General features: G+C 36.5%; 2 protein-coding genes across 2 annotated transcripts in view; both read left to right on the top strand.

Annotated features, from left to right (window-relative positions):
- The first annotated feature begins 1157 nt into the window (after positions 1–1157).
- On the top strand, positions 1158–17668 carry LOC107836936 (hydrocephalus-inducing protein homolog). Its single transcript, XM_016674508.1, has 14 exons — positions 1158–1223; positions 1979–2086; positions 3523–3645; positions 5971–6090; positions 6383–6517; positions 7140–7339; positions 7554–7678; positions 12001–12202; positions 12365–12557; positions 13085–13184; positions 15263–15381; positions 16746–16969; positions 17137–17143; positions 17540–17668. The coding sequence occupies exons 2-14, from the start codon at positions 2006–2008 to the stop codon at positions 17666–17668; spliced, it is 1758 nt and encodes a 585-aa protein (XP_016529994.1). The 5' UTR covers positions 1158–1223; positions 1979–2005.
- A 419-nt stretch (positions 17669–18087) lies between these two features.
- LOC103142512 (hydrocephalus-inducing protein homolog) overlaps positions 18088–23925 on the top strand; it is a 7113-nt gene continuing 1275 nt past the window's right edge. Inside the window, exons 1-5 of the mRNA XM_007558608.2 lie at positions 18088–18220; positions 18841–19005; positions 19099–19251; positions 22821–23059; positions 23171–23462. Of these exons, the coding sequence (XP_007558670.1) occupies positions 18844–19005; positions 19099–19251; positions 22821–23059; positions 23171–23183 (567 nt within the window). The 5' untranslated portion in view covers positions 18088–18220; positions 18841–18843 and the 3' untranslated portion in view covers positions 23184–23462. The remainder of the gene's footprint in view (positions 18221–18840; positions 19006–19098; positions 19252–22820; positions 23060–23170; positions 23463–23925) is intronic.

Below are 23925 nucleotides of genomic sequence, written 5' to 3' on the forward strand. Positions count from 1 at the left end.
CTCCTTGTACTTTTGCACTGTGAAAGGAATGTCTGTTCCTGGGATGTTCTTAACCTCCCTTGCATCAGGATACAACAAGACATGGGCACAATCTCTCAGGTCTATGTTAAAATCCTTTTGCTTCTTTACAGCAGCAGCAAGCACTTGTTCCGATGCCCACTCAGGGTGAATCTCAACTGGAAGTGACTTCCCTCTCACTGCCTTAAGGGAATCTCCCTGCATCCTCATAAGCCCAACATTAATCTGGGGAGAGACAAAATTTAATCAATCAAATTAAATTATTTGATGAAGTATGTAATTTCCAGTTTGTGTTTGCACTAAATTAAAGGCATACCTTCAGTTTATTTCCCTTCTGTGCTTTGTTCTGGTGCTTCTTGGTTAAAAAAATTCTTTCTTTCCCTCTCTTTTATAGCTCTAAAGTTCATGAAACACTCTACACCTGAATTTTGTAATAAAAAAATACACGATTGGCACTTTAGTTATAATTTAAATGCATTAATTATTAATTGCAGGTACAATCAATACTGCAATGATCGTACCTGCATCTGCAGATGGTTTAAAGTGCTAACACTTAAGCATGCTGAAAAAAACCCCCATGCTTCGGTTTACCTGTGCTGGTGCTTGGTTGAACATCGGGAGTTGCAGTGGTAGGGTCCCTCTCATCTTGGGCTTTGTTTGCATGATCTTGGACAAATTTTATGCTTCTGCCACATTGACAACAAAAATCTGCAGAATTTATGGCTGCAGTTCCACAAAATGGACAGTACATCTGAAAGAAAATTTGTTTTTTTTAACTCTCCAAGGGTAGAATACGTGAGTTTATAGACACTAATAAAATGTACTTTAGCACATTTTATTCCTGTGCTAAAACACATGGATAAAATTACGTGATAACATGGCTCTAACTTTCAGTTGACAGCAATTTGACGTAAAAGGTTTCATTAATTATATAAAGTATTTGATCAATTACAGATTTGATTCATTTATTCAAGCATATTTGTATTGCTAAACGATCTTGCCTCTCTCAATATGGCGAACGCCCTGACGTATGTCTACTACTGAACAACGACGCCATAGAAACAGATTGAAACTATTTGGTCTACCAGCCAATCGGGAAGGAGTTTACTGGACGTACGGCTAAAGCCGTTGCCATTGATACAGACTAAACCAACATCAATTTTAGCTGGCGTGTTTTTTGTACAAATGAAGTTTCTTACACGGTGGTAAGAGTTTGTTGAAGCAATTTCTTTTGTGGGCACACATTTTATTTCATGTGTTAGTATTACGCTAATTTTGCGTTGTTTTGTTGAAAAATGTTCGAGAAGTTTGTGTATGGTGGTGAACAACTCGATTTAAGTCAACGTTTGTTACAGATAGCACAAGAGGACCACAACAAATAGTTAAAACCATTTTGTCTTTCTGTATATTTTTTGGCAGAACGCTTAACTTTTCTGTTGATAGAAATGCTTAAATTTTGCGGTAGTAGCTTATTTCAATATTAGGTTCTTAGTTACATTAGCACAACAAAGACGTTTTTTTGTGTGCTTAATTCTAAAACATTTACAGCACCTGTGACTCAGCCTATAGTTTGAAGCTATAATTTTATGAAGAAATGTTGCTTGCAGCCGAAATTAAAAACAATCATTTGTATTAATCAGGAGGTGACATGAGATATTACACCTCTATACTGCTTAGTGTGTAGCTGATACAGGAAAAATAAGTGCTCGTGTGTCTGGTTATTCGTAAAATTGTACTATCTACACAAGGCAACAAACATACACTTTTCCAGTTCTTAAGAGGTAGTAGGCAAATATTTATATTTTAAAGGTCTGGGGTTGGGAGAGCGGCTAATTATTTTCTGTGCTGCGTTAATCTCTCTGGAGAGTCTCTGCTGCGGATTAGCTGGAATTCATCTTGCTATGTGTTACAAATTGTTTTGCAAGAATTAAGTAACATAAACCATGTTTTTTTTTCTCAGGTGATTGTACTACAGAGTTCATTCAAAATGAAAGCAGTTCAGCTTCAGCAGTTGATCTCTAAGCTTCGCAAAGAGAAAGTCCTCGCAAAGGACGACAAGCCAAGACGGGTGAGCAGATCCTGCTGTTTCTGTGTGCTTTATTTATCATTAGCAACATCAAAAGTAAAAAAATCAAACAAACAAAAAAAAAACTGCAAACATTTGAGATGGGTTTTTCTGATGAGTTCTCATGCTCACTGTAATCAGTGAACTGCATTTTGGATATTGTCCAATGCTTTTAAAGAACCTTCTTCAAATGACCAATTGCCCTAATAATTAGTTTGGCTCCTTATAGGAAACAAAAATCAATCCTTGACTGCAGTGGCAATTTTATGCCTGTGCTTTATCCTGCTTCTTTTATGAATGCTCTCAGATTGATGTGAGATCCATATTCAACTAAACATGTCTCTCTGTATTCAGATTTTCAGGTAGTTAAATAGCTAAAGCTGTTTCAGCATCCGACTCTGGATGTCGTTGGCTGGAACAATTTATGTCCTATTTTACCTTTGCCCTTACGTCACAACTTAATAGCCTTTTGAGATGTTGAGCCTCTAACGAATGCTAAAGAAAACAGTTTATTAAGAACAAGTTGGTAAATGAACAACCATCACTGACAATTAAGGGTCCAACCAGATCTGTGGCAATTGCATATTTATGAAATGCCATACCTCCACTGTTACAAGGGATGTTATTGGTGTACATAAAAAGTACAATTCAGGAAAATTTGATTACATTTACTTCCCTCCGATGTAGTTTTTTGTATAAAATAATACAGTTAAACTGAATTAACGTACCTTGAAAAGTCTGGTTAAATGCGTTGAGTCTTTCACTTTCATGCGTTCACTTCTCCCAAGCAAGCAAGTGGAAAAGAGTGACTTCTTTTAGCAGGAAAAAACCTTCAGCAGAACCCAGCTTTGTATTATTGGTTGTCAGCTGTGAGAAGCTCGGGGTTGAAAGAACTGAAAAAGGACAGAAGAGAAAGAAAACAAAGTTAAGGTAGCAAAGCACCATCAATGTCACCATCTATGAAAGAGAATACAAACTCAGAAGTACCGAACTGAAAGCATTTTGTATATTAATAATATGACTTTTGGGTAGCCCCCTCTGCTAATTTTGTGGAATAAATTAAATTTCCACTCAATCGTATTATTTAACTCCTTTCCTTCCTTCTCTAAAGCAGCTTAATTGCTTCTGAGCAGTGTTTCATGAATCCAAACCTGTCAGCTGTTAAATATTGCATTTATCATAAGACTTCCTGCTACATTATTAATCCAGCTGAAATTCCTTTTTGACCTACCCCTGAAATGGGCTAAGTGCAGTTAGATGTTTCTTTGTCTCTGGTACACTGATAAGGAGGCGCCATCAGATTGTGTAGCTTAGGTTTTAACCACAAAATATGGTTGATTGCTCTCACCGAACTAAGCTTTTTCATTACTGGTGTTTGATCTGACAATAAAGAGACAGCCAGTGCAGACTGGATAATAGACCCTGTTGTGTGATTGCAGATGACTCCATCAGTTTTTAAGCAAGAAATGATGCAGTCCTCAGAGGAGCGCCTGAATAACATCGCAGAGGTCCATCTGCCCCTCAGGCTCGAGACTCCAGAAGGCAACACCACTCATTGCATGGTAAATGTCAGCAAATGTTGTCATTCCTCCAGACCTTTTTAGTAATAATATACGAGATTAATAAGTTGTAATGGTTTGAGATGACACATGAACCGTTGGTCCCAAGATTGGATTTATAAAAAGCTTACATTTTGTGATATTAAAACATTATAAATGACAATCCTAACAATGAAATACTTAAAAACATATTGTATAAAAGGTTTCTCATTATTCTTATAGTAAATAGAGTCCATCAGTGTGCAAAGTAGTCTTTGTACAATTACAGCTGTTCCTTGAAAACCTCTGAAGTTTGTCAGATGAGATGCAACCTAACTGACTTGTGAGCGAGGAAAGCATTAAAAGAAGAAGCAGCCAAGAGGCTGCAGAGTTTTAGAACTAGTATGGGAGAATCTGTTGACGGGATAGCTGTTAGTTTTGCAGACAATAAATCTACTGTTGGTGGAAGAGTGGCCATAAAAGCCATGAAAATCCAATTTCTAAGTTACCAACTAGCCATGTTGATAACACAGCACAAAAGTGGACAAAGTGATCTGGTCTTATGAAGCAAAGTATGGTTTTGGCTTAATTGTAAAATTAAATATCTGACAAACGAGTAACAATGCGCATTGGCCTGAATACACCATACCCACAGTGAGGAGCAGTTCTTTGGACTACACTTCACTGTGGGTTTGGTGTGAATATACTTTTATCTTCGCAGAAACTGGGAAATTACAGAGTCAGCAAAAGGCTTAAGATCGGGCCTGCAGTTTACCTTCCAGCCGGAAAACAACTTTAAACATACAGCTAGAACAACAGTAAAATTGTTTAGATCAATTAATATTCATGTGTTAGAATAGTCAAATCCAAGCTCTCACCCACATGGAATTAATCTTTTGCAGGACATGAAAATTGATGTTTGCAGAATTCTCTCTATCCAGTCAAAAAAAAAAAGAAACAAATACTCAGCTACAAAAATAAATCTGCAGGAAAATAAGTTTCTCTTGTAGTAAGCAAAGCTGGTAGAGACAGACAAATACTGACTCAAGAAGATTGAATAGAACTACACGGCAGACTTTTTATCTTGTGAGAAATCTGAAAATTTGTCTTTTTTTCCAGGAAGAAAATTACTGGAAGACATAACTTTTAAACTTCTGTTCAAAGTTATGCCCTACTTTGTGTCGGTCTATCATATAAAATACCAATAATATATGATGCACTTTATGTACCAAATTAGCTTCAATCAGTCAGCAGCTGCAACTTGACCAGCATACTTTGCTGTCAAAAGTTCATTCAAGGTATTTAAAATTAATAAACACCTCCTCAGCAAATTAAAAAATTTGCATCTCACCTTGTATGCTTTTCTGTTGACTTGTTAAATATGCAAATCTGAAAGTGACAAATCTCCAATATGGGCCACTTATCCTGCAGGGATAAATGAAAGTCCTGCTGAGTATACACCAAATAGGTCAGAACAGAAGTAATTTAGATTAACTGTAATAAGCTATGTTGTTCTATATATAGCTCGTAAGATTTAGAGACGTTTAAAACAGGCAATGCTATTTTTAGATTTTTTCCGCTTAATGTCTGAATCCTGGGAACTGCTTTTCTGCTATCTCTACCTCTTAAAACACAGGTAAAACCATTTTAGATCCTCTTTCTACTGTCTGCATACACTGCATACATGTCATTCAGTCTTGAGAACTCTGGAATACTAAAAGTTTCTTGGAAAATATTCCAGGTGCAGATAAGCAAGGAACAGATAAATTACACAATGATAAAACACATTTGTTTTGCCAGACTCTATCCAGTATTCTGTATTGTAAAACTTGATTAACTGTGAAGTATAATAATTTTTTTTTGTTATCCATCTCATGCCTTAAGGCAAGCTTCATTACCTAAATCAAACAAAATAGGTGTTGGTCAGTTGCTGTTTTCTTCGTTCTTGATAATGCTGTTTCTTCACTAATGTTTTCTAATAAACCTTTTAGGCCTTAACCTAACAGCGGTATTTACACGGAGATTAAATAAAAGACCTGTGGACTCTAAATATTAATTACTTTGTTGCATAGTACTTACATAGAGGTATCAATCTACAAATTACTAAATGCACACCACCTTTCGGTTTCCAAGTTTTTAAAGAAAATGTGGAAACCATTATTTTCTTTTTTCTTCACAAATGAGTGTCATCATATGTTGACCTGTCACATAAAATCCTAAAACAGAGGCTTAAAGCTTGTGGGTGTACTGTTTCAAAATGTGGAATGGTTTAAGGTGTATGAATTATTTTGCAAGACGCTGCTTCAGAAGGAGTTCTTTAGAAATATACATGCATGTGTGTTTTTTCAGCTGTCCCCAGTAAAACTGGACCGTCCGATTTTCCAGGCTTACCCATCAGAGCTGGTCTTCCAGAACTTTATTCCCTTACAAACCTACAGTTTCCCTCTGCTGCTTCTCAACAATGACCAGGTTTGTTCAAATGAAAATTTGAATCTTTCAAATACATCTGATTAAAACCAATATATGACTTCATGAGTCTTTCAATCATAACATATTTGGGGATTAATGGACAAAACTTGGCTTGTCCAAGCAAAAATAAACATGTTGTGTCTTATTATAGCAGTGTTGTGTGCAAGTAATGGCAAATAATTGCAAAAGGTCATGGTGGATTGAAACGGACATGTACAAGCAGGAGTCAATTTTAGTACTCTGTGAATTCTACTTTGTTTCAGCTGTTTCAGCAATTGTTGTTTTGTTTAAGGTTTCACACCCTGTGAAGTTGGACCAGGATGTTTCAGAACAGTTTTACATGGCGGGTCCAGAGACTGGAAGAAGCAAAATAGCACCAGGAATGACTGCCAGTTTTATGGTATTCTTCACCCCACAGGAGAGCAAGGTGCTGTTCCTAATAATATTCATTACAAAATTTATGAAGCAGAAAGTCTTAGGTAGATAAAATATTGTGCTTCTGGGAGGATGTATTTGAATTTAGAAAACATTTTCTTAGAGAGTTACAGGGTAGCTGTTTGAGGAGACTTGCTGTCAAGTGTAGAAATCTAATTTCACTGTCATAGTTATTATTTTCTTTAACAGTTATCAGAATGATCTTTTTATGTGATGATGATGTCCTGACTTTGAGTTTAGTGATAAGACTTAGGAATCACATCTCTTTATCTGTGGTGCTTGTGACTTCCTTGTAAGCTCAATTTTATCTTTATAGCAAAGGCTGTTTCACGTTTGACTGAGGAGTACACTGTTATTAATACCATATGTATGTTATTAAAAACTGTAATTCAATCCAGTTGGATTGTTGAGATTTGGTGTTCAGATATGTCTAGTTTTATCTATATATTTAAAAAAATCTTTAAGTGGGTTATAACTGATGTAAGAGTTTTTTTTTTATTTGAGTAAAATGTATATATAAACTAGTTGTGTCTATATATTTTGCGAGGAAAAAAAATCTGTTATTCATTGGTTTGTCTTTTTAACTTTTGTGTCTGTTTCTTCTCTCAATTTAGGATTACAGCCACAGACTGATTTGTGTTTCTCCAAGAGAATGTTTTGAGATTCCAATTCGTGCCATTGGGCCCCGCGCCATACTTGACTTTAAAGATGAGATTCATTTACCTACTTGTCTAGTGAAAGCATCCACAGAGAAAACTCACTTTGTTTGCAACATAGGCAACTGTAAGGCCAATTTCAAGATGCACACAAAAAGGTTAGAACTAGTACATGTCATGAGTTCAAATGAGATATTTCTCATACATTTTATATTCAAAACAGATGTGAATAAAACTGTTCAAAATGAAACAAAAAAAAAAAAAATTGTGTAGAAAAAATCCACAAGAGAAAGAGTCTCGAAAAACAGTATAAAAGATCAAAAAAAGCAGATTTATGTCTCAATTGTTCATGGCCGATTTTGTTGTGAACAGTCCTTTCTCAGTGACACCCTCTACTGATATTCTCGATGTTGGGGGAGCCATCCAGGTGACTGTGATGTTCCAGCCCATGAAAGTTGGACAGTTCCAGGAAGACCTCATCCTGCAGTACGACACTGGTGAGACTCATTTAAGCTTATCGTCAAAATGTCCATTGTCTCCAGATACTTTCCTTTAACTATCCTTTTGAAGTTAACATTGGTAATTTTGAAAATATTCCAAATTGCAATTCAGTGGGAATTATAGAAATTAAAGGGCATTAACTAGAAACAAACAACTATATGCAAGCACAAATATAACAGTTTTTTATAGACATATATCTAAGTGAAGCTAAACTTTAATACCTTATATCAAAAATACTTATATTTATATTACTATATCTACAAAACCTACTTTACTGTATGCAGACCACAGGCTCAATTAAGTGTGCTCACTTCTCCTGAGCTCTAAAAGTCAACTGCACATTTTATGATATTACTGCATGTGGGGGTATGACCTCTTCTGCACCTTCCTCATCAAGTTCACTTGCATGAAATCTTATTTAGTCAAGATTATGCTAAAATATATTTTCTTCATATTTAAAATCCCTGTTAAAGGCTAGTCTTTTAATATTTTATATTTCCATGTTTCTTTCTTCCTATTTGTATAAAGTCCAATAAATACTGGTTAATTCCGGTGAAATGCTTCCAATGTTGAATTTTGCAACACGAACGAAAACAAACTTTAGTTTTGAGGACATGATAGTGATTTCATTGTTACTGTCCTTATTGGTGTTATTTAATCTAAAACAATATCCTTACACACTATAAGAGGTGACCTAAATGAGAGGCAGCACACTTTCAGAGATTTATATACATTTATTTGACAGACTGTGAAACTTATATCTATATTCTTGTTAAACCTGCTGTCATTTAACATGAATATTAACTCATAGAGGACTCTTCTATAATTTCGTAACATTAAATATGGCCAATAAATATAATCTATTTTAATATTAACAGTTCCAAATTCTATGTATAAGTGGTCTGAAGACACAAATTGAGACTAGAAATATAGTTTGAAGCTTGCATAAAATAGAACTGGAAAGGAAAAAATATATTTGCTGTAGTCATGGAGATAAACACCTTAATAAGATTCTGAGACTAGAAATGACCCGAAAGCAAAACAGAGTTACTGCACACCATCAACACACAAACACCCAAACACAGATTCACAATAAGAGAAGTGGCAATAATGTCTTTACTGCATGTCAGATTTGTTAGATGGGCTTTTGGTTTTATTTCCTGTTTTTATGTCACACTATCTTCACAGCCTTGCAAATACATTCCCTAAGGTTATTAACTCAACGTGCATATGTTCAGCTAATAGCCATGAGTACAAAATTTATTGTTTTGTCTGCATTACTGGCATGATTCTTGGTTACTGTTCTATCATCATGGCTCTTTTAAAACACCTCCTGATGGACCGTGTTGAAATCTGAAGTCATCATAGAAAGCATCAGAGCTGCTAAAATACCAAAATCACATAAGGATAGTTTCTGTATCAATATGTTATGTTTGTACTCCACCAGTACAGATTGTACTTTGCAATAAAATCAACAAATTTATTATGAGATAAAAGCATTGATTGAATTTTTAATCAATGCTTCAATCAACAATCATTACATGCAAGTCAAGTTTATTTGCCTAGCTGTCTTTGAGTAACAGAACCCAGAGTCTGAGCTCCATAAGAAGTAGTCCTGCTTTTGGAAAAGGGTCATGGCTGGACTGTAGAAATGAAGGAAATATAAATGGAAGTTATTTCAAAGACCTTGTGACATAGAAAGATGTAAACATGTGTATGTTTGTGTGAAGTATTTTGTCTAGTGTGTGTTGCCCTGTCGGAGAGTGACAACCTGCCTGCTCTCACCTGGTTGAGCAGGTGAGTGGATGGATGGATGGATGGATATTGAGTGAAAGACCTTTGACCTCTCTGCCATGCAGTGTACAAGCTTGGTTTAAGAGTTTTGCACAAATTTTTGTCTGCAATCAGATTTTTTTTTTTTTACTAAGGAACAGCAACCATTCATCTGCTAGCTAAATGCTGGGGTCTAAAAATAGTGACTTCAAAACATAAACAGATTAGGGACTGGGATAAATAAGCTCTAGTTCTGACCCAGGCTGGTCACATAAGTGTCTTTGAAAGCTATTTTCAGACTTACTGAATCCTGTGATGTTTTACACATGGCAAAAAGAAAAAAAAATAGTTTAATCGTGTTAGCTATGCATCATAATCAAGGTAGACATATTTCTCCTTTTAATAACCATGTGTGTGTGAAATACTGCTAATCTTTTTTATTTTTTAGTTTATGGGGAATAGATTCTTTGTCTAGCTTTTACCTTTGCATATTTTAAGTTTGATAACATTTCCTTACAGTAGAGTATGAATAGAAATAATATCATTTCAAATTTGAAGTTGTTGAAGCTGAAAACATGCAAACTAGTTTCCAAATTGAAGCATGGTCAGTACAAAATGTACAAAGTGGTGAAATTACCAACACCTGAACAAAGCAAAAAAATAGATTGCACAGTTCATCTGTGTGTGTTAGTGTGTCGCTTTGCATGCACACTGGGACACGCAGCATCATATCTGCTGCTTTCTGTTCAAAGCCAGTGCAGGTTTAAAAATGTTACAGCTTGCTTTGCCGTCTGTGCGATGTTTTAAAATCTTTGTTGTGTCTTGAAAACATCAGACTTTGTTGCTGCCACTAATTTTAAGCACGAGATGGACAGCGCTTAGGGATTGCTGAAGCATTTACTTTGACAGGTCTGCAGCACTGATGGGACTCTGATGGTTGTTTGCAAGCACACCAAACAATTTTAAGAAAAGGCAGCGCACACAAACAAAACATACAAGCATTCAGACTCAAGCATGTGTGGATAGTTGTACTCTCCCACAAACCTCCTGCGGCATCTGCAGTAATCAATGTATTGAGGGAGCTGATGAGCCCTGCTGCTGGGTTCTCAAAGAAATTATGAGAAAAGAAAGCCAGCAGGAGGAGAATCGGGTAAGAGACGTCCGTGATGGAAGCTGAGCAATAAGCTGTAGCTCTCCCTGCCTGTCAGCTCCTGTCATAACATCACAGTCCTAAGAGATAATTGCTTTTCTCTCTGTATCCCACAATTCTTGTTTCTCTTCCTCTCATTTCCTTCCATCATTCATCGTCCACCTCATATGTTTTTTGTTTTTTTGCCTCTAGTCAATTGATGATATCTCAACAATTTACAGACATTCCTGTAGAAATAAACCAGCCTTTCTGTGGCTCTATGCCATGCTTTATATATATATTCTCTTGCACATGATAGAAAGTGCAAGAGAATCTGTGGTAATTAGAAGCAAACTTGAGCACTCTTTAAATCTCACTATGCATTTACTTTTAATTACAAGTAGATTTTACTAATCTACATTTAACTAAATCAAATATTCTTTATCTAGCAAAAACTATTCACTGTTTGCTTTCTAAGTATTTTATTTCATTTCATTTCAGAGCATCTCCACAAGTCAGTAATAGAAACTTTTTTCAGATTCTAGTCGTGTAATATTCTGACGTTAAATGTATTTTAAACTGGATTGTCTTAGGCCTTGCAAATCCCATTCCATTCTTTCTCTACTGAGCTGAGCAGACACTTTTCTAGCAACCTTAGATGTGCTTCTGAAGTTACTCACATCAAAGAGGTTTTATCTGTTAAAAAACTAGATAGTGTGTTACAGTGAGAAAAGTCACCATTACTGAGCTGCTTGTAAAAATGTTAAACATTTTTGATCTTATTACAAACCATAAAAGCTAAAGGCCACAGCCAAATGTGTTCAGTCAGAATTTTGCTTTTGTCATTACCAGAATAACAGTGTAACTCTGCATGCATTCATATGTACCTGCAATAGAATATTTTAATTATAGTGGAAATTTGAGCAAGAGATGTTCACCAAACAAGGACTAAAAGAAAATCATTTTGCCTTCATGCGTAAATTGCATTGTCTCTGATTTGAATGTAAACAAAGAGTTACTAAATTTACATGACTCCTTGTTCTTGGTGGCTTTATACAAAACCTGATTTTGCATCTTTTTTTCCTGGTTGTTACTTTAATCAAGGACAAACTCAATGTCTAGTTCTGCTTCAGTTTTAATTATTATTTTTTTTTTTACAATTGTCTCACATTGTCTTCAAGCACCTTCTTATACACCTGAAACAGACAATTTTATTTATGTATGACTTAAAATTGTGGTCTTTGTTGAGCTTGCTATTATTTATTCACAATATTTCCTTTAATTAAATTTGTTTTGTAAAGTGAAAATGGTAAAAATCACTCCATCTCACCCTCTCTTATCAAGCTAATGAAACAATTAAAGCACTGGTTTTACGACTTTTAACAGGATTGCTTGTTTTCTACATCTTTCTCTCAGGTGAAGATGTCCACATCAGTTTGTTTGGGACTTCGGAGGAACTGAACATCTGTCTTCAACCTGAGCCTGTAAATCTAAAGAAGACTTATATCTCCCTGACCAGTTCTCAGACAGTTTCACTCACCAACTGCAGTGACATTCCTCTTAAGTACCAGTGGACAGTGTCGCCAAGTCAGGCAGAAGATGACCTGTCCTTTTTCAGGTTTGGATTAGAAAAAGCTTAAAATGCACACAGTCGAGCTTTCTTACTGCATTCGCTTTCTGTCCGTCAGCAGCTTTTTGCTCTTCTCATGAGCCAGTTTTTCCACTTTGGCCCACCTTACTTACACTTTGTATTCCTTTTCACCTTCTGCCCACTCTCCAGGGAGAACTCTGTGCTTCAGCAGAAGGAGGAGAAAAGGGAGGAAAATATGTGTCGACCTAGTCGGTGCGAGTCTGACCCCAAAGCGATCCATCACCCCCTGCTGCTGTCCCAAAGCCTGCAGGAGAGCAAAAGCCAAGCTGCAGAGGACTGCCCTCCTACACTTTCACTCAGCGGCATAACATTGGAGCCGGTGGTGTGTTTGGATTTTCACTTCTTCACTGTACTATCCTTTCATTCTTTTTTTATTAAACCACTATTTTTTTTCACCTTACACCTTACGATATTGTTACCATAAGCTTTACAGTTGACACAGTGCAGTTAGAAAAGTACCATTCTCCATACATTTTATTTGACCTACAGCTTCATAGCATAGTTGCTGTGCATGTGTGTGTGTGGTGGGGGTGGATGGGGTGGGAGCAGGGTCAAGGAGTGTGTGTGTTTATGTATTTCAAGCATGTTTGAGAAACAGTGGACAGAATGCCTGGGAAAGATTGGTGAAAAAAGAGTGAACTATGTAGTTTAGTCAATACACAAATTTTGATAAGATATTTGGGGATAGTAGTCGGGAACACAAACACTTTTTTTAAACTCCTAACATACACACACGTGTGCAAACACAGTTCTTGGTGTGTCAAGTTCACGACCAGTATTAGGCATCGCTATTTTCTGTTTTACATCTGCATCATGATTTCACGAAATTAATGATCATTTTTGCTTCAGATGGGAGAGCTCTGGCCTAACACTACAGCAAACTTTCTCATCGTCTTCAAGCCAGAGGAGGCAAAAGTTTACCAACACACCGTTTATTGTAATGTCACAGGTTAGTAGATATGACTTAAGCTTTTTGCTAGTTTTGGAATAGAATAATGAAATTGCACTATACCTACTTACATGTACTGTTTTAAATGTTCATATTTCTGTATTTTTTTTATGTTATCAGTATGTATGTATATTAGTAGAATGTATGTCAAAAGATTTAGGTAACAAACACGTGGCAGAAGTTTTGATCAGAAATTATTCTGAAATTTGTCTAGGAAGTTGAATGTAGGGGATGACGTCACATCTCACTTACTATGATATCTGAAGACAGAAAACAGTGAGATTTGCTAGTTTGTTTTTGTTTAAGCAATATGAAATGTAGAAATAGTTGGCATAAATTTAAATTGAATATTTAGAAATATGGTGAAAGGATCAAGAACTCTGGAAATTAAATTTTTTGTAAAACGTATTTTGAGTACTTGGTCATAAATGTTGATAGAATCTCTTAAAAAGTTAATTCTACTCTGTAAATTTAAATATATGGAATTTGTAAATACAATTTCTTTCATGATGAAAGCCATCATAAACTAGTAATAAATCTTTTGGTTTGGTAGTTCTTCACCACCTTGAAGCTGGCTGTTTTTACAAGTGAGGCTCAGCGCACATCCCTCTTGCTCTGTAAATTGATAGCTTTGGTTTTCTCATAAAAGATTCCCCTTTCCCCCCTGGGAGTCTGTACTACAAAGGTTAGACAAACAAAAATGAGTCTCGGTAGCAAACTACAGGTTTGGCTGTAAACAGAGTGTCCTTCACGTTTCCTTCCCTCTCCCAGTCGGCAGAACACAATTCACTCATTTGTGCACATGTTTTATTGAGCGAAGGAGTTATTCGTGCTTGTTCTTGTTATTCATATTATTTTACTTCATGGGGCAACAATACTACTTCTGCTGTATTTCATACAGTAATGTTAAATCTGTCCAACATGAAAACAAGGAAAACCAGCTTCATTCCCTGAGCAGCAACTTAAGTGCAATTTGTTGAACAATTATATCATCTTAGTGGCACTGAAAGGCAGTTGACAACTTTGCATGTGGCCATCTATTGTCTCCTTTGAGCCGGATTCCAAATTTCCATAAATTCCCATGGCAAGTGAGGATCTGACCAACTAATATGACATTTGTTCTGTAAAGCTTTGTGACCTAGAAAATAATGAAGCAAAACAAGCATCTATACGCATAGACTAAAGCCCATCACTGACACCAATGTATTCTGTCTTGTTTCGAAACCTGATATTTGAGAACTAACACCAGATTCTCTGTGAGGTAAAGATCTGGATAGTTTCACAAGCATAGACACACATATCATCAACGGACTACTTGAATACTTGTTAGCTTGTCCTTGGTGTCTCATTACTGTCTTCGTCCCGTTTCTTGTCACAAGAGTGGACTCCATATGTTGGCTCATCATTTTGCACGTAGGACACACTTACACTTTTTTGTTGTTGACGATGTCATTCTAGCCCTTAGCCAGGCCTGGTGCTTGCTAGGCAGTGTTGAGTGTTTTGCAGCTTTCTTCACCACAACTGAATCTCTTCACATGAAGTTCTTGATTGTCTAGACAATTATTTATTCAGCCGCAATATTCTAAGCTTCAGTTTCCTGCTTGTGAGGCCATTTTTCTGCAAAGTAATGATGACTGCACACTTTCTTTGGAGATAACCATTGCTAACACAATTAGACGGTGAATGAAATTACATCGGGCCCCTCTTCTGTAGCAGTCTGTCTGCTGATTATAATGATTTCTGCTGGGCTCGTTTAGAGCTACATCTATGTTAATATAATAAAAAAATAAAATAAAATTAGCTGATTGTCTTGAGAACAAACACAATGACTACAGGTAAAATAAATGCTAAATCTATTAAAATGCTAAATATATTTTGTCATTAAAGTCAACAATTTAAGCAAATTGACATCTGGATTATCCCAATATAATCAACATCAGTGCAAACATATTTCAGAGTTTGTAAAACACACCATCTGCATCATTGACCAAACTCTTGGCAATCATTGCCAACTACCTTTAGCCTTTAAACTTGTTACATAGAACATTTGAAATTGAATTGTCACTGTCACTGTTTAGGGAAGCAATCACCATTACCCCTTCGGATCAAAGGTGAAGGGCTCGGACCAAAACTCAAGCTCAACTATAACCTGATGGACATAAGAAATGTGTTTATAGGTGACAAAGATCATTATGAGGTAAGAACTAGAAGAGCAACTTAGAACCATCAAAGTTGCTGCTAAAGTAGACATGTCATGCTTTTGCAATCCCACTTCCAATGAAGTTTCGATGTTGTGTAAAACATGAACAGAATATGATGATCTACAATTCCTTTTCCAGCTATATTCAATTTATTTCACTACAAGGACAAGATATTTAAGACTCATGTGTATTATCTTTCTTTTGATGCCTGCAACACATTCCACAATTTTTTTACTGATTTGCAAATCATCATATTCTCTGTTTATTTATGTTTTACACAATGTCCCAATTTTTGGGGATTTTTTTGCAAATCCTCCCTTTTCACATTTCAGTCATTCATTTGGTCCTTGAAGGGCTTCACAAAAACAAAGACGACTTTCCCCACTGATGTTGATACATTTTTCGGAAAAATTAAATTTAGCCAGGCACTTTGAAGATTTTCTGATGCTGGTTGATGGCATAATTAATTTTGACATATCTACTTGTAGCTGCAGTATCCTTGAATTTGGACTACAAAAGGGTTTTGAGAAGTAAAAATGGTGGATTTGCAAAATTGGTTAGCCTGAAGTCCATGATCTTGTTTAGTAGTTGAGTTAAAGATCTGAAAAGTGTGTTGGACGTTTGTATTCTGCCCCCTTTACTCTGACACCTCTCACTGAAAAACCAGTGCAACCAGTTGCTTTCAAAAGTCATCTATGATCAAAGTCCAGATGTGTTGTTTAATCTTTGTATAAATAGAGCTGCTCTGTGTAGAGAACAAACGGCATCATGAAGACACAGCGGAACTGTCAGGGATAAAGTAGTGAACAAATTTAATGAATGTTGTGTTATAAAACAATATCTCAAACTTTGGCCATTTTCCAGAGCCCTGTTCAAGCCTGGTGGCCCAGTGAGGTCATAATACAGGGGCAAAGCCTGGGTTCACCTTTAACTAGGACAATGCTGAACATACAGCCGGAGTTTAACAACCAGTGCATGTATGTATCAGAATGTCCCAGACCTAAATAAAATTGAAAATGTGTGGTAAGACTGGAGATTTGGAGTTCACAGGAGTCTCATCCAATCTGACTGAGCTATTTTACAAATAGCTCAGGTTTGAATTGGTTGAAGAATGTGCAGGTATAATTACATTGAATGTGGCTCTACAAAGTATTCTCATTTCACTCAGAATCTGTTTTGAAAATTAAGTTGATGTTGTCAGTCCAAGTTCAGTGAGTTGGAACTTTTTTACACTCTATTGAACTCATCCATGTGAGTTTGTAGCCTTGCATTACTGAGTGTCCATCAGAAGTTTTATGTAAAACATAATTTTACTCAGCAATGGGACTTGTGACAAAATTGTTTTTTGTTGTTTTTTTAGCTGCAGATGACAAACAAGGGACTGATTGATGCCCCTTTCAAGTTTTCTCACCCTAAGACCACATTTGGCCTGTGTTTTTCCATCCGGCCCCAGGAAGGTGTCATTCCCCCTGGGATCTGCCAGGCTGTAGAAATCAGTTTTCACAGTCGGACCTTGGGAAGCTTTTCTAAGGATTTGCTGTTAACTGTCACAGGACAGCCGCAAACTCAAATCCTAACTTTCAGGTGAAGATGGCATGTAAACATACTATCCAAGTTAATTACAGAGACAGTCAGTATTTAAGGTTGTTAAAGTGTTTATATTAATCCAATTTGTTGTTAATTTTAATTGCATAATCAGTACTTGTGTAATTTGGAAAATGTTTTCAAATAGCTGCCTTTCTTTACTTCAGGGGTTGTGTAATTAAATTGATAATCCCTTTTAATCTTCCTTTTAATTTTCTTAAAAGTAAATGTCACATGTAGATTGTGTACTGTTCCAAAGATGCGTCTTGTGTAAAACTCATGTTTTATTGTGTTACGTAAACATAGTGCAATCGTAATAGTTTCTAGTATTTTAAAAACCTTACTGCAATTATTTTAAACTAATGAATTTAAACTTAATTCATGTAACTTAAATTATCGAATGTAAAACTTTACGTTTCCCAGTTATTGTAGATTCTTTTTCAGGAAGCGGAACTAATTTGAACACATTTTGAAATAATGATTTTAGTATGTGTTGATGTAAAATAAATGAAAATTAACATTCCTATAAACACTTTCTTTTTTTCTTGCTTGTTTCAAATGTGTGATTAGGTTACCCTGTGCTCGAACACAGTGAAGAAATATGAACTGGCGCTAGCAATAGATGTTGAAGGTGTCGGAGAGGAAATCACGATTCTGCCTCTCAATGCCAGGTTCGACACACTCACTGCTGACACCTGAAACATGCTCAGAAAATTCTTAAATAAAAACACTTTTCTCTTTTTCTATTACTCTGTTGCATTTAACTTTATCACAAGCTAATGCTCACTCAGTGCTTTAGATCTTTTTGTATCCATTCCCTGACTTGTACTTTAAATCAAAGCTAGGATCCAAGGGAGAGAGTAGTTTTTATAGGCATCATATTTTGACAGCAAAAACAGTTTAATTTGGCTAAAATAAGGTGATGTTGCTGTTTTTTGTTGACTAATAAACAACAGAGATCTGATTTCAGACCATTTTCAGAGAGAATGTTGTCAATCATTTTAAAATGTTGGTTTTAGTAATTGGAAGAACAAATATTTCCTGATCACAGATGAATCCCAAGTCTTTTCCTCTGTTTTCTTCATTTTTATTCTTCATCTTTTCTGTCTTTACAGGTGTGTTGTGCCTGGGATTGAGGTTGAGCCTGCCATTTTGGACTTCCAAAGATGTTACCTGGGTCTTCCCTATGAAAGGAATTTGCAGCTGATCAACTCCAGCAATCTTCCTGCTTGTTATGGTGTGCTAGATCAGGTGAAGTTAAACCAAGTGATTGGTGTTAGAACCAGGCTTTATTATTAAGCATAGTGCAACAAAATGACCTAAGTGTGCAGAATATTGCATTTAGTAAGATGGTTAATATGCCATGTTTTTTTTTCCAGCTGTCTTTAACTGATTACTATTATGACATAAATAATACGGAGACATCTATATGGCTGGGGTTAAATAAAAAGAAAGATTGCTCTGTTGAACCTCACTGTTTCTGGTGCCACAGCTTGAGTGGCATCTCATCAAAGCCCACTATTTAGATATTACACAAATTCCAAATTAGTCCATAACTTAAATTTCAAATACCCAAATAAATTCTAATAAAATATTTTCACTTACACAGTGCTTCCTCTCAAAGGTCTGTTAGGAATGAGACATGGACGCTGTTCTGTTAGCTTCTCAGCGTTTAGACACCATTAGACTTTGGTGCCAGTCATTGAATAATTTTCTTTCTCTTTCTTACATTAAAGCTGCAGTATGTAACTTTTATAGAAAATACTTTTTTTTTTTTACATATTTGTTGAAGCTGTCGCCGTGTTCCAACAAATTCTGACTCTGTGTCCCTTTATTAAAAAAAGTAACACCTTTCCATTCTGCATTTTTAGGAGATGGAGGGGAGTACACCAGTACTTTTTGGCAGCTCTATGCCCAGAGGAATTCTTTTGGCTGGTAGCTCAAAGGAGATTCCTGTGTCCATCATGGCTCACGCTTTAGGAAGGATCCAGAACTCTCTACATATTGCTGTGTTTGGCAGCCTTCAGCAGCCTCTGGTCAGTGAGTTTCAATGGAAATGTCAGGGTTGCTGCAGGTTCAGTACTTTGTGGCAAATAAATTAATTCTCAAAATTTCCTGGTCTGTTCCAGGAGGTCCTTCTGTCATGTATTGGACAGGGACCCATTGTTTATGTTCCCATCTCACAGCTGAAGTTTGGCAGCATTCCTGTCCTGACGGATGCTACTCGAACACTGCAACTTCTCAATCAGTCTCCCATTCCTGCTCACTTCAGCGTCAGTTTGGTACAGCCATCTACAAATTAATCTTTCACAGCATACATTGGTGGAGTAAGAAAATAAAGGGGGGGGAGCAAAACTTGTATGACTTAAGCATAATAAGGTATCAATAAAACTTGGTTTGTTAAAGTTAGATAATAGGACATTAGTCTTTAGGTGCAGGTCCATTCTTTTTCTTCTTTTTGCTACATCTGCCATCCACAAATCTTACTCCCAGATTGGAACAATTTATGTGAAAAGTCAGACAGAGACATTTTGTGAATCCAGAATAGCTGAAATTACTAGCCAAGTATAAATTCACAGTGATCTAATGAGAAATGTCATCTGTAAGGTCATCCGTCATCATCTACAGTTTAAAGATGACAGTTTAACTTTCACTACTTCCATTTCAGTCAACTGTGTTTGTTGACTAAATATCCCAGTATGTTAAGGAATTCAAACTCTAAACAGTGTGTCATGCTTACGCAGATTAAAGGAAACACTATGCTGTGCTGCAGCGTGAGAATTGCTGTGTCTTGTATACAGTGTTTTCCTTACCTCCTGAAAACTCTTCTCTTGTTGCATCGCCTTATCAGCGTTGCCTTATATCGACTGAAAGCACACTTGCAACTGAACACATTCCTCAGTAAAGACTCAACAGTCCACACATCCAAATTAAAAATTTTACTGGCAAGCCTGGTGTGACCCTGTCCTTTCCTCCAAGGCAGTGTGCTAAAAGAAGGAGTTTCTCCTCTGCATTCACAAACATCAGTCGATGAAGATTATCGTAGAATTATATACATACTACACATTAAGCCGGCAAACAGCCACACAAATGAAGAACAATGAATGATTGTGGGGATATTACCAAAGATCTCTAAACCCAGTGACCATGTCCAGGAGCATTGAAAAGAGTAAAGTGTAACTGAACAAGTGTGAAGATGTATCTTTTTCTTTTTACAGCCCACTGATATTCTGCCTTTGGTAGATCATTCTATGGCATTTTGTTTAGTTAAAGGATGTGCGCCTGGACTCTTTGCAATGCTGAAATATAAAATTCCTCTTCAACTTCTGTTTTCTAACGGACACCTGGAGATTTAGTGTCAAAACTGAATTGCATTTTGACCTGCTTATGACGTCATTCACTTAGACAAAAAATTAGTGTAATAAAAAAAAAACCCCATCAACTATGTTGACACGTAGCATGATGTTGCTACCACTATGTTTTACTGTGTGTATGGTGTTCTTTTGATGATGCTTAGTGTTGTTTTTGACCCAAAGATACATTTTGCAATTGTGATGCAAAGATTTAGGTTTGGTTTCATTTTAGCATTAGCATATTATCCCACAAGGTTTTACAATATTTAAATTACTTAATCCAGACATAGCAAATATAGGTTTTGTAACGTTACTGTAATTGTATCCAACTACTGATGATCATTGTATCCAACTACTGATGATGATGGCCATGGTGTACATAAGATTGTGTTTTTTTCCCCTTCTCCTGACTGGTACCTTTGTACAGTGAGGTGGTTTTGATCCTTTTAACATCCTTGTAAATTATAACTTTATCTAACGGAAGCAAATTTTAGGAGTCCTGCACATCCAGACTTTATTTCAGGTAAATCAGATTTCTTACCAATTGATGTCAGGACGTTTATTCAAAAGATGCATAAAACGAAATATTAGTTTAAGGATGTACACACATTTATACCTTTTTCCTAACTAGAAGAAGTTGTGAAACCTCATCTTTTAGATCACAAAAATCTGCGTTTGACAGAGAACAATATAAGCATCTTTGATAGTTGTAGTGGACACGGCAGAAATTTGAATTCAGCTTTAGCTGCATTCAGTCGATGCTAATCAAGCTGTGGGATGCGGCATGTTTGATGGGATTATTTAAATTCTTCTCATCTTCCCTCCTCACTCCGGGGAGTCAACCCTCTGCTCCTTCTCCTCTCCAAACCCCACCAACCCCTTTAACCGTGATCACCCATTATCGATCTCCTCCCCATCTGAGTTCTCAAGCTTCTTTGCTCGATTGTACAAACATTGGGAAACTGATCTATGACTCCCAATGTCACCCACCGGCTAAGTTGTGCGGAGCATTTTTATTTGAAGTAAACATCTATATGTAATATGTCGCATATTTTCCATGCAGGACTCACTTCGGTATGAAAGGTACAGCCTGAGAGTGAGTGTGTCCCCATTGATCAATAATCTACTTTGTTGTCCTACAGGCAGTGAGAGTGCCCAAGCTTCACTGCGTCTGTTAGAAGCTAGTCAAAATCTCAATTAAAAGTTTACGTTCCAGCCATCCATCAGTACCAATGCAGCATGGAACATTGATTGTGATCCTGACCACTGCTTGGTCTTATATATTTCAGTGGCATATGCATATATATGCGACTGAAAGGAATATGAACATTAGTTCTTCATCTGTATTCAGCTCAGAAAGATGCCTCTGAAGAAAGTCGTAAATGAATATTAAGATGGTTTTGCAGAGTTTTTAAATGACACAAACGTGTGACAGATCCCTGGGATTTCACTTTTTATGCTTTTAGCAATGCTATTACACTTCCTCTACATCTTTGTAACATAATTGGCAAGTTATCCTGTAAATATTAATGATGAATTTTATCTTACTTATGTTGGGAGTCACTGAACTCCCTTTACCTCAAGGATCTCCTGCTGCAACGAGAGTTGATGTGATTATGCAGCAATTTATACAGACATACACTTTCCAGCCATGTATTACATTTTAAGACGAATGCAACACAGACTAACCTGCTAGAATTATTTTAATGCATCATATTTCAGTGTTTGAAAAAGCTGGGATAGCAAGATAGCATTAGATACCCTCAGAAAGCCAATTTTCTGTAAACAATTGCAGAAAATCTGAGTAAAACCAGTAAAATACAAACTTAAGGAAGCTTAATGGCTACAAAACACTATACCCAAGGAAAATAGCTGGTACATTTAAAAAATTATTGAATGTCAGTAGACCTTGAGATTTCTAACATCAGTGCAAGGTGAACTTTTTGGTCAAAAAACAGGTATTTGTTGAAATCTTCTCCATCAGCAGTGAGTTGGAAGTGTTGAAACTTCACTCGCTGAAACTGTATTTTATTTTTCTTACCTGTACATTGTGGCAGGTCAAATGTGGCTGCAGCAGCTGATAGTCCAAAACTTCATTCCTTTTATTTCTCTTCCAAACTTTTCCTTCCTATATCTTTTTTTTAAAGGTTCAGTTAATTCAAATGCAGAAATGATGTGGGTTATCTACTTTTTGAGTTAGTTTGAGATAGTACTTTTGATAAAGTTAGAGCTTTTACCAGCTGATGATGGTCTGTTTTCATTTTTATACAGTTTGATCCCATAAAATTTACAGTTAGATGTCTCTGAATATAAGTCAAGGACATTTACCCTAGAGATTCATTTTTGATTGATTTGAGACTGATAAAAATTTTACTAAGAAGACATTTTGACACATAGATATTAATTAGTAGTAGGCTTTATCATTTCTTATGCCAAATGTTGACAGTGAACTTCACTTGACCATGTTCAGATTGTGTTTCTGTTTTGTTTTTTTTCAGATCCATGAACAGTCCTACTGGCGTGTTGACCCTAGTGAGGGAGTAGTGCCACCTGAGAGCCAGCTGGAGCTAAAGATAGTAGCAAATTTGAAGGACACACTTCACTTTACGGACAAGATGGAAGTATTCATACGGGACAACAGAATACACAGTGTCTCACTGTCAGCCACAGGCACTGGGACAACTATTGTCAGCAACAAACCTTTTGGCCCTAATCTTGACCTGGGCACACACTTCTGGTAGGAACATAGTTAAACTAATTTTGATTTAAAAATGTGCAACTTTGTAACTGTGAACTGAAGTTTGTCCTTTTATACAGTTTGTGCTTTTTATGTTGTATTTTTTTTTAGCTTTGTTCCATAAGAGTACAAATTCAAGCTGACCAACCGTGGTCTACGGCATCACCGGATGTTCTGGAAGATTGGTGGCGTCCTGGCTTCTCCAAAACAACAAATAAACTTCTCTGGCAGAACAGCGTTACCTCCAATCAGCTCTTCTAGGCGGAGAGATAATGTGAGACGTAAACCTACGCCATCTACCAACCGAGACAAAAATGTGTTCAGCCTCAGTCACACTTGTGTGGACCTTTCTCCGGGCTGTTCTGTTGACATGGTACTCACAGCATCTGCAGACTCCCCCAAGGTGTGTTTGTAGAATTTAAAGTCAATAAATAAAACCACTGGATTCTGTATACAGTGCTCATACACTGACAACAGTGCCTTGCATTAGATAGCGCTGTACTCTTAGCTCTTCTGATTTTAAATCTTCTGTCACATTGCAATGAAACCTCAATGTATTTTATTTGGATTTTATGTGTTGGGACACAAATTCACATAACTGTTGGGTTTTTTAATTTCCATGCCGAAAACAGCAGTAAAGTAGGGACCATTTCTATTTAAGCTCCTCGGCCAATACTTCGTAGACCCAGCTATTGCTGAAATTACAGTGAAACATTTTAGGGCTGCTATTCAGGTAGTAAAATAATCTCCACCTTACTCTTAAGCCTTTGCAGCCTACAACCAGATTGCTTCTGATTTTTCCTTGTATGTAGATCTGCCCATCTTCCCTTTAAGCCTGACATTTTTACTTGTCTTTGCTGAAGATA

The sequence above is a fragment of the Poecilia formosa genome, unplaced genomic scaffold (assembly GCF_000485575.1).
Source record: "Poecilia formosa unplaced genomic scaffold, Poecilia_formosa-5.1.2 Scaffold97, whole genome shotgun sequence".
Taxonomy (NCBI): Eukaryota; Metazoa; Chordata; class Actinopteri; order Cyprinodontiformes; family Poeciliidae; genus Poecilia; species Poecilia formosa.

Bases quoted from the DNA above. Each gene is read 5' to 3' on its own strand.
- LOC107836936 (XM_016674508.1), top strand. From the start codon at position 2,006: ATGAAAGCAGTTCAGCTTCAGCAGTTGATCTCTAAGCTTCGCAAAGAG. The intron at 7,340-7,553 runs GTTAGAACTAGT...TGTTGTGAACAG, and splicing joins TTCAAGATGCACACAAAAAG to TCCTTTCTCAGTGACACCCT. The intron at 15,382-16,745 runs GTAAGAACTAGA...TTGTTTTTTTAG, and splicing joins GTGACAAAGATCATTATGAG to CTGCAGATGACAAACAAGGG.